The sequence below is a fragment of the Eriocheir sinensis genome, chromosome 13 (assembly GCF_024679095.1).
Source record: "Eriocheir sinensis breed Jianghai 21 chromosome 13, ASM2467909v1, whole genome shotgun sequence".
Classification (NCBI taxonomy): Eukaryota; Metazoa; Arthropoda; class Malacostraca; order Decapoda; family Varunidae; genus Eriocheir; species Eriocheir sinensis.
This window is the reverse complement of record NC_066521.1, coordinates 3,526,066-3,539,998: the sequence shown is the minus strand read 5'-3', so window position 1 is coordinate 3,539,998 and position 13,933 is coordinate 3,526,066. Positions and strand designations below refer to the sequence as shown.

Below are 13,933 nucleotides of genomic sequence, written 5' to 3'. Positions count from 1 at the left end.
TCTTGCTTCATCCATCTTCTGTCATGTCACTGTTGACTCAAGAATTGGAGGGAAGCAGTCACGTGCACAGTGGGAGGAGGGAGCGTCTCGCTGGATGTGTTGGGAGCAGGTGCTGGATCGTCATTTCTTTGTTCCATCTATTTTCCCAATTGTTTTCCAGTCGTTTCTTTGCAGCCTCACTCCACATAACCGCCTTTCTTTTGCGTTTAACCGCACTGTCAGAAGAACAATGAAAATGCACTCGAAAACAGTAAAAAACAATAATAAATAAATAAAAGCACTTGTGGAGTGCGAGCGAGGAGCACATGTGTAGCCTCCCTGCTTCTGCTGCAGTCCTGCAAAAACTATCATACAACAACATCAAAACAAAATCATGAAAAAAAATCCAGAAAAAAATATACAAATGAAGATATATGAAGATAACTGAAGATACTTAATCAGCTTAGGGGCACGTAGGGTGTCGGGTGTTTAACCCGTAAACTGCGGGACCCCTAATCTGATTCATGTCTGTCAAGCGGCAGATTCGAGTTTTTTGCAACTCTTACAGAAATCAATTAAATGTATATGAGCGTCTTCGTCTCATTCCCCTGCATCTGCCCATATAATTTTTATCCCTGTCAACCATCTGGTTACGGCGTACGGGCAGGCAAAAGGGAAGGCCCCGCTGGTGGTGGCTGTGGAGGTGCTGGTGGTGGCTGTGGAGGTGCTGGTGGTGGCTGTGGAGGTGCTGGTGGTGGCTGTGGAGGTGCTGGTGGTGGCTGTGGAGGTGCTGGTGGTGGCTGTGGAGGTGCTGGTGGTGGCTGTGGAGGTGCTGGTGGTGGCTGTGGAGGTGCTGGTGGTGGCTGTGGAGGTGCTGGTGGTGGCTGTGGAGGTGCTGGTGGTGGCCATGGAGGTGCTGGTGGTGGCCGTGGAGGTGCTGGTGGTGGCCGTGGAGGTGCTGGTGGTGGCCGTGGAGGTGCTGGTGGTGGCTGTGGAGGTGCTGGTGGTGGCTGTGGAGGTGCTGGTGGTGGCCATGGAGGTGCTGGTGGTGGCCATGGAGGTGCTGGTGGTGGCCGTGGAGGTGCTGGTGGTGGCCGTGGAGGTGCTGGTGGTGGCTGTGGAGGTGCTGGTGGTGGCTGTGGAGGTGCTGGTGGTGGCTGTGGAGGTGCTGGTGGTGGCTGTGGAGGTGCTGGTGGTGGCCATGGAGGTGCTGGTGGTGGCCGTGGAGGTGCTGGTGGTGGCCGTGGAGGTGCTGGTGGTGGCCGTGGAGGTGCTGGTGGTGGCGGTGGAGGTGCTGGTGGTGGCGGTGGAGGTGCTGGTGGTGGCTGTGGAGGTGCTGGTGGTGGCTGTGGAGGTGCTGGTGGTGGCTGTGGAGGTGCTGGTGGTGGCTGTGGAGGTGCTGGTGGTGGCTGTGGAGGTGCTGGTGGTGGCCGTGGAGGTGCTGGTGGTGGCAGTGGAGGTGCTGGTGGTGGCGTGGAGGTGCTGGTGGTGGCTGTGGAGGTGCTGGTGGTGGCTGTGGAGGTGCTGGTGGTGGCCGTGGAGGTGCTGGTGGTGGCTGTGGAGGTGCTGGTGGTGGCCGTGGAGGTGCTGGTGGTGGCCGTGGAGGTGCTGGTGGTGGCCGTGGAGGTGCTGGTGGTGGCCGTGGAGGTGCTGGTGGTGGCTGTGGAGGTGCTGGTGGTGGCCGTGGAGGTGCTGGTGGTGGCTGTGGAGGTGCTGGTGGTGGCGGGGGAGGTGCTGGTGGTGGCGGTGGAGGTGCTGGTGGTGGCAGTGGATGTGCTGGTGGCCGTGGAGGTGCTGGTGGTGGCTGTGGAGGTGCTGGTGGTGGCCGTGGAGGTGCTGGTGGTGGCTGTGGAGGTGCTGGTGGTGGCTGTGGAGGTGCTGGTGGTGGCCGTGGAGGTGCTGGTGGTGGCTGTGGAGGTGCTGGTGGTGGCTGTGGAGGTGCTGGTGGTGGCCGTGGAGGTGCTGGTGGTGGCCGTGGAGGTGCTGGTGGTGGCTGTGGAGGTGCTGGTGGTGGCTGTGGAGGTGCTGGTGGTGGCTGTGGAGGTGCTGGTGGTGGCTGTGGAGGTGCTGGTGGTGGCTGTGGAGGTGCTGGTGGTGGCCGTGGAGGTGCTGGTGGTGGCTGTGGAGGTGCTGGTGGTGGCTGTGGAGGTGCTGGTGGTGGCTGTGGAGGTGCTGGTGGTGGCCGTGGAGGTGCTGGTGGTGGCTGTGGAGGTGCTGGTGGTGGCTGTGGAGGTGCTGGTGGTGGCTGTGGAGGTGCTGGTGGTGGCTGTGGAGGTGCTGGTGGTGGCTGTGGAGGTGCTGGTGGTGGCCATGGAGGTGCTGGTGGTGGCTGTGGAGGTGCTGGTGGTGGCTGTGGAGGTGCTGGTGGTGGCTGTGGAGGTGCTGGTGGTGGCTGTGGAGGTGCTGGTGGTGGCTGTGGAGGTGCTGGTGGTGGCTGTGGAGGTGCTGGTGGTGGCTGTGGAGGTGCTGGTGGTGGCCGTGGAGGTGCTGGTGGTGGCCGTGGAGGTGCTGGTGGTGGCCGTGGAGGTGCTGGTGGTGGCCGTGGAGGTGCTGGTGGTGGCTGTGGAGGTGCTGGTGGTGGCTGTGGAGGTGCTGGTGGTGGCTGTGGAGGTGCTGGTGGTGGCTGTGGAGGTGCTGGTGGTGGCTGTGGAGGTGCTGGTGGTGGCCGTGGAGGTGCTGGTGGTGGCTGTGGAGGTGCTGGTGGTGGCCGTGGAGGTGCTGGTGGTGGCTGTGGAGGTGCTGGTGGTGGCTGTGGAGGTGCTGGTGGTGGCCGTGGAGGTGCTGGTGGTGGCTGTGGAGGTGCTGGTGGTGGCCGTGGAGGTGCTGGTGGTGGCCGTGGAGGTGCTGGTGGTGGCCGTGGAGGTGCTGGTGGTGGCCGTGGAGGTGCTGGTGGTGGCTGTGGAGGTGCTGGTGGTGGCTGTGGAGGTGCTGGTGGTGGCCGTGGAGGTGCTGGTGGTGGCTGGAGGTGCTGCTGGTGGCTGTGGAGGTGCTGGTGGTGGCTGTGGAGGTGCTGGTGGTGGCTGTGGAGGTGCTGGTGGTGGCCGTGGAGGTGCTGGTGGTGGCCGTGGAGGTGCTGGTGGTGGCCGTGGAGGTGCTGGTGGTGGCCGTGGAGGTGCTGGTGGTGGCCGTGGAGGTGCTGGTGGTGGCTGTGGAGGTGCTGGTGGTGGCCGTGGAGGTGCTGGTGGTGGCCGTGGAGGTGCTGGTGGTGGCCGTGGAGGTGCTGGTGGTGGCCGTGGAGGTGCTGGTGGTGGCCGTGGAGGTGCTGGTGGTGGCCGTGGAGGTGCTGGTGGTGGCTGTGGAGGTGCTGGTGGTGGCTGTGGAGGTGCTGGTGGTGGCCGTGGAGGTGCTGGTGGTGGCTGTGGAGGTGCTGGTGGTGGCTGTGGAGGTGCTGGTGGTGGCCGTGGAGGTGCTGGTGGTGGCCGTGGAGGTGCTGGTGGTGGCTGTGGAGGTGCTGGTGGTGGCTGTGGAGGTGCTGGTGGTGGCTGTGGAGGTGCTGGTGGTGGCTGTGGAGGTGCTGGTGGTGGCTGTGGAGGTGCTGGTGGTGGCCGTGGAGGTGCTGGTGGTGGCTGTGGAGGTGCTGGTGGTGGCTGTGGAGGTGCTGGTGGTGGCTGTGGAGGTGCTGGTGGTGGCCGTGGAGGTGCTGGTGGTGGCCGTGGAGGTGCTGGTGGTGGCTGTGGAGGTGCTGGTGGTGGCTGTGGAGGTGCTGGTGGTGGCCGTGGAGGTGCTGGTGGTGGCCGTGGAGGTGCTGGTGGTGGCCGTGGAGGTGCTGGTGGCCGAAAACAAGCCTGCCAGCGACCTCCTTACATAATGTCTTCTCTTCATGGCTACTGAATGTATTCTTGCACGTGTAGGGATGTGGGGTGTGATGGAATGGCGAGTTGTTATGTTTGGCTAGATCCAGACCTAATTTCAGCCTGATACTAGTGTCGGCGCAATTTTTGAATGCAATCAAAAACCCAGGATCAGTTGAGGACTGCCGCAGTCTTGAAGACGACCTCATGTGAGGACTGCCGCAGTTGACGGGTTAAGGAATCCGTTTCACTGATATATATATATATATATATATATATATATATATATATATATATATATATATATATATATAGATATATCTATATATATATTTTTTTTAGGCTAAGTATTATTATTTAGTTATATGTTAACTGGGGTTGTTCCGAGATGGATATGTGCAATATGCAGCGGAATTTGCAGTTTTTCCACCCTTAAAAAAATCAGAACTAGTCGTAAAGTTTTTATCCAACTTACATGATTTCCTAACACCGTATAAAACATTGTATTGCTAGCATTTGGAAGCCAGATTTTTTTCAAAAGATATATAAAAGTCAGGAAAAAAATAATTATATATAATTTTTTTCCAAAAAAATCCTACAAAGAATTTCATAACTAATGTTTGAAGATATATAGAGCCAAAATTCGTCTTCGAAATTTAAATCTCTTTACGCTCTTTCTTTTGGTGAATTTTTTTTTAAGATACGTTCAGAACTTTTGAAGTAGTTCCGCAATATGTGCGAGCAACTTTAGAATTGAGAAAAAGCTACTTTTCTAAGTTGTGATCAGATTCCTTTTATTGATAAGGTTTCTACATTTCCATGAAAATAACGAATGTGATGAAAATGATCGTTTGTGGAAGGTTAGAAGAGTATTTACCATGATTACTAAGAAGTACAGACAGTTCTTTTATCCTTTTTGCAAGGTTGTTATAGATGAAAGCCTGGTGTTGTTCAAGGGGAGACATATTCAAGCAATATATACCTTCAAAAAGGCATAGGTTGGGTATTAAATTCTTTATCCTTTGTGATTGCGAAACAGGGATAGTTTTAGATGCAATAGTGTATACTGGCACCCCTGTTGACATTCCACAAGGTGACCCTTTGGGAGTATCTGGCGCAGTTGTGAAGAAAATGATGGAAAGGTACATGGGTAAGGGACATATCATATATATATATATATATATATATATATATATATATATATATATATATATATATATATATATATATATATATATATATATATATATATATATATATATATATCTATTTTTTTTTTTTTTTTTTTTTACAAAAAAGGAACCAACTCAAAGGCACACAAAAGGAAACAATAAAAAAAAGCCGCTACTCGCTGCTCCCAAAAAGAAACAAAGAGGTGGCTGAAAGCAAGATCAAATCTGGGAGGAGGTGTCTGATACCCTCCTCTTGAAAGAGTTCAAGTCGTAGGCAGGAGGAAATACAGATGAAGGAAGATTGTTCCAGAGTTTACCAGCGTGAGGGATGAAAGAGTGAAGATGCTGGTTAACTCTTGCATAAGGGGTTTGGACAGTATAGGGATGAGCATGAGTCGAAAGTCGAGTGCAGCGGGCCGAGGGAGGGGAGGCATGCAGTTAGCAAGTTCAGAAGAGCAGTCAGCGTGGAAATATCGATAGAAGATAGAAAGAGAGGCAACATTGTGGCGGAATTTAAGAGGTAGAAGACTATCAGTATGAGGAGGAGAGCTGATGAGACGAAGAGCCTTAGCCTCCACTCTGTCCAGAAGAGCTGTGTGAGTGGACCTCCCCCACACATGAGATGCATACTCCATATGAGGGCGGACAAGGCCCCTGTATATGGACAGCAACTGTGCAGGGGAGAAGAACTGGCGGAGACGGTACAGAACGCCCCGCCTCGAGGAAGCTGATTTAGTAAGAGATGAGATATGAAGTTTCCAGTTGAGATTTTGAGTTAAGGATAGACCGAGGATGTTTAGTGTTGAGGAGGGTGATAGCTGGGTGTTGTCAAAGAATAGGGGATAGTTGTTCGGAAGATTGTGTCGAGTGGATAGGTGGAGAAACTGTGTTTTTGAGGCGTTGAAGGACACCAGGTTCTTCTTGCCCCAATCGGAAATAATAGTAAGGTCTGAGGTTAAGCGTTCTGCAGCCTCCAGCCTTGAGTCGTTAAGTTCCTGTAGGGTGGGTCTTCTATTAAAAGAAGTTGAATAATGCAGAGTGGAATCATCGGCGTAGGAATGGATAGGACAGTTCGTTTTGGAAAGATCATTAATGAACAACAGAAAAAGAGTGGGAGATAGGACAGAACCCTGTGGGACACCACTGTTAATAGATTTAGGGGAAGAACAGTGACCGTCTACCACGGCAGAAATAGAACGGTCAGAAAGGAAACTGGAGATAAAGGTACAGAGAGAAGGATAGAAACCGTAGGAGGGTAGTTTGGAAAGCAAAGAATTGTGCCAGACCCTATCAAAAGCTTTTGATATGTCCAGCGCAATAGCAAAAGTTTCACCGAAACGGCTAAGAGAGGATGACCAAGAGTCTGTTAAGAAGGCTAGGAGATCACCAGTAGAACGCCCCTTGCGGAACCCATACTGGCGATCAGATAGAAGGTCAGAAGTGGAAAGGTGCTTTTGAATCTTCCGGTTAAGGATTGATTCAAAAGCTTTAGATAGACAAGAAAGTAAAGCTATAGGACGGTAGTTTGAGGGATTGGAGCGGTCACCCTTCTTAGGCACAGGCTGTATGAAGGCATACTTCCAGCAAGAAGGGAAGGTAGATGTTGACAGGCAGAGGCGAAAGAGTTTGACCAGGCAGGGTGACAGCACGGAGGCACAGTTTTTAAGGACAATAGGAGGCACTCCATCAGGTCCATAAGCCTTCTGAGGATTGAGGCCAGAGAGGGCATAGAACCAATAACTGGTACACTAGCCCTAGTCTGTGTCAGTATTTACTGGAAAATATGACTGGGTCAAGTGGCACAGTACGTAAGAACAGGAAACATGCCAAAATTTGAAACACGACCTGTTCGTGGTAATGTGGAACTGCAAAAGAGTGGAAAAGTCCTGGCCATAAATTGGCATGACAAACGTGACGTGACCATGCTCACCACTGTTCATCAAGGACACATGCAGGACACTGACAGGGAAGACCACAGGACACATGAAAGAATTAGAAAGCCAGATGCTGTCATTGATTACAATGCGAATATGTGCCTAGTCGACAAAAGTGACTGTCAGCTTGCTGGTATTGAATGCGTGAGGAAATGTGTCAAATGGTACCATAAGCTATTCTTTCATGTTGTTGATGTTACAATGCTGAATGCATATAACATGTACTTACTCAAGACTGGAAAAAAAAAAGAACTTGAGAATTTTCTTACAATGTAGCCAACCAGCTTTTGGAGAAATATGGGACAGTGTCAGGCACAGCTCGAGGACGACGTCAGTCACATGGTCCTGACAGACTCCTGTGTAAGGACTGCCTCACCAGACACAAGTTAGAATATTTACCGGACACAGAAAAAGGACGCAAACAATAGACGGTGTCATGTATGTACCTCAGCAAACAAACGTGAGAGGTCTAGAAAAATGGTGGTGACTATGTACGCAGAATGTCAAGTACCGACGTGTGCTGCACCTTGTTTCACTGAGTATCACACACTGAAAGAATACTGAAAAGCACAGTGTAAGGTAGACTGTAAATAGTTTAGGGTAAGGGAAAATAAAATAGATGATCTGAAAGGTGGATATGCTAAAAAAAAAAATACAAGCGAATGTTACAGGAAATTGACAAAGTGATGTTTCCAGTGATTTACTTCGTATGTTGTAACTGGAATGAATAATCAGTTGCAAGATAATGTTCAGACGTGACTGTGTCGTGTGTCATCTTCCCTTTGCCACCATCCTATATACCCCGTCACTACCAGCGCTCCCAAGGTCGCCTCATATCCGCGACCTTTATCCAGCTATCATTGCCACATCAGGTGAATTATTATTATTTTTTTTACACTATTCGGTGTTCAACATGTCACTCTTGGGTGTTGTAATACTAAAAATTGTTTTCCAGGAGGTTAATTTTTTGCCATCTGTTGCGCACCCAGAAGCTATTCCCGAATCTCAATTGCACAATTGTTTAAGAGACTGAAAAAATGTTCTTGGTTCTGAAACCGCTACTTTGGGGGCAAACTTCATAGAATAATAAAAACGGACTGAAACCTTTCGAAAGTTGCTTCCTGTTTTCTCTATTTCACCTGCTTTAAATTCTGCACATTTGCTGCCTTCTTCTGCAGCCAGGTGCATGACAGCCTCCCTCAGCAATTCACTCATCTCGTATCGCAGCAGTTGATGATCCTAAAACCCAGTAAAGTCCTCAGAGGCAACAGGGCTGATCGGGGCAGTAGGGGCAATGTCACATGTCTGCAATCAGTCAACCTGTTAGGTGCACACCTCCCTGCAGGTGGAGGGGTGAGCCCAACTGGACAGTGAATCAGCTGTGCACAGCAAAAATGGCATCCCATGTAACAGCTCCAGTCCTCCCACAGCAGCTCTTTTAGGCACCACACTTGACCCTTTCAGCTGCTCCACAGTCCACTTCCTCACTGTTATGTCCATACCAAATCTCTCATATATACTTTCAGAAACTTCTCTATCTCACCCTGACACACGACATATGCTCATAATATGAAGTGTATTTTATAGTTCATGTCCACTCCAGGCCTGGTTCAACAAGCCGGCATCACTTCTGCACCATTCTGGCCACTCACAATTCATAAAAATGGGCTAGGGGAGCTTCTCTCCTTTGGGATACAAGAATCCTGAGGCTTTTGCTGTACACCTGTCATCAGCAGCAGCTTCTCCCAACGTGAATGTATCAAGGAAGCCTACTGCAGGGTCAACCCCCCAGTGAAATGTTAGAGTCTTGACTGGAGCCTCAATCCTAGCCCATACCTCTTAAGCTGGCCACACCTGCAGACGATTGGCGTGACGACTAACATTTGTGGACTGGCATTAGTTCCTGGTGTCATAGTCAAAGCCACACACACACTGAGGATTATCGTGAAGGACAGGCATCAAGACTGGTGTGCTGCACACTGTCTTTATGTGCAGACTAGTGGTGCCTGGCCTCATGCATCCATACATGCAGATGACTGGCACTTGATGCCAAGACCCTTCTGCCCTCATGCATCCCTATACATGCCTCACATGGAATTATAACCAGACACAATTCCATGAGGCAGTGTCATTCCTTCTCACAACTGGCGCCAAGGGCCCCACACACGGTGAAGATTGGCCTCTTGACGTCAGTCCTCATAACATCGTGACGCCATCGCCTGAGTGTGTAGCCAGTTTTATTTTGTAACAAGTGGGATTAAGGTTTTAGAGGTAAAGGTTGCAAGCCCCACCCTAACCAATCCAGGTTAGAAATTGGACTGACTTAGGCACAAGACTCTTGAGAGGATAGAATTTCCCAGATACTTATTTTTAGATAAAATGTATCAATTTATTTGGAACATACTTCTTAATCCCCTTCCCCATTCTTCATTCATACATAGACACACTCAATTGTATAAATTTACACTCACCTATGTGAAAGCCTATCACCCTCACACCACTTCAATCATTTGCCTTTCATTTTCACTAAATTAGTCATCATATATAATTTACAAATTATAAATGTTCTGACAATATTCATTCTTTAATGCTCTTCAGTTATTCCACTCTGCCTTATTCCATATGAAAATTAATATAATATAGTAGGTGTAGTGGATAACTGCACGATACCTTCTCTTTTTGGCAGTGATGAGATCCTGGATAATCTGGAGAAATCACTTCGGGAGACCTCCATATCAGCCCCTTCCCACATGTCCCCCTTCAAGATGCTTTCCCCACGGAAGCAAGAAAGCCTTCAGAAAGCTCTGTTGCAGAGGAACTTCATACCCCTAAGGCAAGTTTAAGAAGGCATTGAATTTGGTATTTCAATAAGCTGGCCGACCATCAGGACCTACCGGAAAGAAGCCTTGGACCGACCATCAGGATCCACCGGGAAGAAGCCTACCGGCGCAATAGGCTGCAATGTAAAAAAAAAAAAAAAAAAGCATATTTAAGGTTGAAAACTATGCAGTTTTCTTATGCCGGATAATTTAAAGTGTTATATGTTTATTTGCATTTACAGTGAAAATGAGAAATAGGTACAAGTTGTTGCAAACATAGTGTTGATATAGATAGATAAATAGATATGATGCCTAATTTCTTTTCTTTTTTTTCTTTGTGACAGAAAGTGTTCCAGATCACCACGCCTGGACATGAGCTCCTTGGAGAACCTCTCTCCTGGGCACACCCCCCAAGGCTCCCACCACTCCTCCTACTCAGCCAACACAGGACACTCACTGATGGAGTCCTTCGGTCCTCAGACATTTTCGACCCCCGTGCGGAACAACATCGATGCAGCTGAAACTAAAGGCATCTCAGAGGCTAGCATGACACAAACAAGTGATGCCATTTCAGGAGCAGCAGCACCTAAGCCACAGTATGAGGACATCACACCTCCACAAACCCCAGACAGCAGGCTGACTCAGAGTGCCAAGCCCACAAGCCCTCTGCGGGCTCTCTCACGTTTGGTGTCCGAAGTGCCCACTACTACTGGGACCTCTGACACTAAGACTCCTGGGATTCCTATGCTTCCTGAGAGCAAAACAGCATTCCGAGGCTTTGGTGATGGAGGGTCAACCCATGGGGCCCTCAAGATTCCAGTAACAGTGGCCTCTGGACCTCCTCTGGGAGCCTTCAAACCTGTAACCTCTGCTTCCCTCTCCAAGACAACGCTTGCCTTTCCCTTCACACAGTTCGTCCCACCCAGCACAGTTGCTCAGGGCAGTGCAGCTCAGCAGTCCATGTCTCAAAGCCTTACTGGAAGTTCTAGCCTGTTATTTCAGCCTCCTCCAGGGGCATCAGAGAATGCCAGTTTTCCTCATACTACAAGCAGTGAAATTTCACAGAAGACTGAGGTCAATAGTGGTATGTTTTTCAACCCTCCAGCCTCCATCAGTGAATCTCATACTCAGGCTTCTGACAAGTCAGAAACCTCAACAGTACCTTTTAGCAAGCCCTCAAGTCATCCACTAGCATCTTGTTCTCAGGAGCAAAGCGTCTTTGAGTCAGCAGGCAACACCTCCACTCCTGGCCCTGTGAATGCCCCTCAGACCTTTACAAGTATGCCATTGCACTCTTCAACAGCAGAGACAGACTCAGTCTCCTCCTCATCTTCAGCAGACTCTGACACTGCCTCAAATGCCACTGTCATTGGGGACAATACAGAAGGCCAGGAGCCACCAGCTGAGAGGCTAAGGGACATGGCTACCAGTCAAGGAGGCTCCCTTAGGGCAGCACTGGATGGCTCCTCCACTCAGCAAAGTAATACTGCTGGTCTCAAGCAGTCTGGTTCTAATTCCCAACCCAGTTCATTCTTGGCAACCTCAGGAAACCTCTTTGGAAACAGCAGTGGCATGATGTTTGGTGGTAGTTCATCCACAAACAGTGGTATCTTTGGAGCCAAAACTTCTATAGATGCAGGAAAACTTGCACCATCTACCACTGCTGTTACCACCACTTCCACTACAGCCACTGTCTCCATGCCTACCCCTACCATAACTTCAGCAAGCCTATTTATGTCACCTTCCACAGTCTCTGGTGGCTTCTTTACAGGTACAGCTATGACAGCCTCAGAAAGTGTTGTCACTACTTCCACCACAGTTTCAAGTAGCCTCTTTGGTGTTCAGCTCACTACTTCTAGTAAAGGTCTTTTGGGTAGCTCCACATCTACAGCAACCACAGTACCAATGCCTGTGATGACCTCTGCAACAACTAGCAGCACCACTTTAGGAACATCAACAACTGCAAGTATCTTTGGGGGCTCAAAACCCACATCTGGAGGAACCGTTTTTGAAGTGCCAACCACCTCTGGTGGTGGCATCTTTGGAGCCTCGTCCACAACCACAGGAAGTGTTTTTGGAACTGTAGGAACATTAAGTGGAAGTATTTTTGGAACAGCAGGGACTGCAGCTAGCACTGGAAACACTTTTGAGGCATCATATGCTAATAATAAAACATCTGATGGAAATTTATTTGGAAATACAGAAACAGATACAGACACAGCATCAAATGTGCCTACTTTGATATCTGCTGCTTCAGGCTCTTCAAATATTTTTGGAACAGCAAGCACACCAGCGACTAGCAGCATCTTTGGATTACCCACAACGGCTGTATCTACAACAGGCAGTGGAAGTATTTTTGGAATCTCAACAACAGCTTCAGGAAGTATTTTTGGGGCCACAAGTACCTCTGGAAGCCTTTTCAGTACAGCAGCTACAACATCCGCCGGGAGCATATTTAAAACACCTACAAGTTCAGGCTCTGAAGGCATTTTTGGATCATCTGCTGGTAGCACATCAGGCAGTAGCATCTTTGGAACTCAAGCTAAAACTGATGCAACCACTCCAAGCATATTTGGATTAGCAAAGAACAGCACTGGCAGCCTGTTTGGGGGGACTGCTCACAGTGGAACCTCCACCACCTCAGCCTCCACAACCACCTCTACTGCTTCTGCCTCCACCTCCACCACCACCTCTTCTGCCCCAGTTCTAACCATGGGGCTGTTCTCTGCTCCTCCTGCTGGTGGATCTCCCTCCTTCAATCTCTCCATTCCTTCAGGAGGAGGCTCAGCCACCTCAGGTGCTTCCACACTCTTCTCATCCCAAACTACCACCCCAGCCACTGGGGCATCCTTCTCAGCTGGAGGGATTTTTAGTGCCTCCTCCACTACCAGCTCTGCTTTCACTAGTCTGACAACCTCCAGCTCTGCTTTCACATCCCCCAGCTCCTCTGGTGCCCCATCACTCACCCCTGGCACCATTGCTGCAGCCACCACTTCCAGCTCAGTGTTTGGTCAAGGCTCCCAAAGCACCTCAGGCTCAGTGTTTGGAGGTGCACCATCTCCCCAAGGTCCCCATTTTGATGGGGGAGGTCAGGGCAGTGGAGGCTTTGGCACCTCAACTCTTGGCGGGAGCATATTTGGTGGCTCAGGGGGACAGTCACTCTTTGGAAACACCTCCTCAAGCTCCATCTTCGGCCAGACATCAGCAGCAAACACACCTTCACCTTTCTCCTCCGTTAGGTAAGCCACTTGATTTTAGTTTCTGTTCAGAAAGAGTAGGCAGCAGGCCACATAGCATAATGGTTGCCGGACACTCCTGGAAGAGTATTTACAGGTTTTGTGGGGCATAGAATGCCTATCAAAGTCAAGGATTTAACCTATATTTTTGAGCCAGACCCTTTCTCTGACCCTTTTGTTCCACTAGAGAAAGAATAGATCAGCATGATGTTGAAAGGCAGCCTCTTTAAGCATGTAGCACTGGGTAAAACTCTCTTACACATAATGAGGGTTATTCATACATAGAGACATTATTGTAAGTTGCCATTTTGGAAGGACAAAATTGGCGTGAGCAGAATTTGCTGCTAATCTCCAACAAAGCTGGTCAGTAACAGATGAGATGAAATTTGATTATCAGTCAAGTACAAAACAGGATTATTTAGAATAGAAGAGAGGACAGCTGAAGGTCTTTGAAAAAAGTGAAGACAGTCGTCTGGGTTGTTCTTTGTCTAGAAGTAGAATTTTTCAGTAGTAAAGGGTCTTTAACACTTGATATTTTTACCTATTGACAACTATGAACTTCCCCAACAAGCTATAGATGTGTTCAGAGTGAGTTTTTATAGAATACTTATAGGTGTCGTCACTGGAATAATTTTGAGACTGGGACACGCAGCAGTGATTAGACAGGCAGCTAATGCATATAAAGTCCCAGTCATGGAGACTTCTACTTCCACTGTAAGAACTGTAGTGGAGTGTGGAGGTGCCATAGGGGATTTAGCCCTTGCAAAATGACAGGTTAGGAATAAAAACATGTTTGGGTTTGGTCCTGGATATTAAGAGAGGAAACAAAAATCTAGTCAATAAAGTGAGTGGAGGACAATTTGTCTTTCTTCCATGGCCATCATATAAAAAAGATTTGCACCCATTTAACTTTGAGAGTGTGGGCATGCAGAAGAGTTCATGAGTGTGGTCCCATAGCCCAGGATGGTCTCGCCTTTTTCAGTCAAAAGATAAGTACATGTA

At 49.3% G+C, this 13,933-nt stretch overlaps 1 protein-coding gene across 3 annotated transcripts in view; it reads left to right on the top strand.

Annotated features, from left to right (window-relative positions):
• The window catches only part of LOC126997883 (nuclear pore complex protein Nup214-like), a 109,533-nt gene that overhangs the window by 67,979 nt on the left and 27,621 nt on the right, over positions 1–13,933 (top strand). For all 3 annotated transcript variants that reach the window (XM_050859101.1, XM_050859102.1, XM_050859100.1), the window contains exons 14-15: positions 9,563–9,709; positions 10,040–12,934. In XM_050859101.1, coding sequence (XP_050715058.1) covers positions 9,563–9,709; positions 10,040–12,934 — 3,042 coding nt within the window. The remainder of the gene's footprint in view (positions 1–9,562; positions 9,710–10,039; positions 12,935–13,933) is intronic.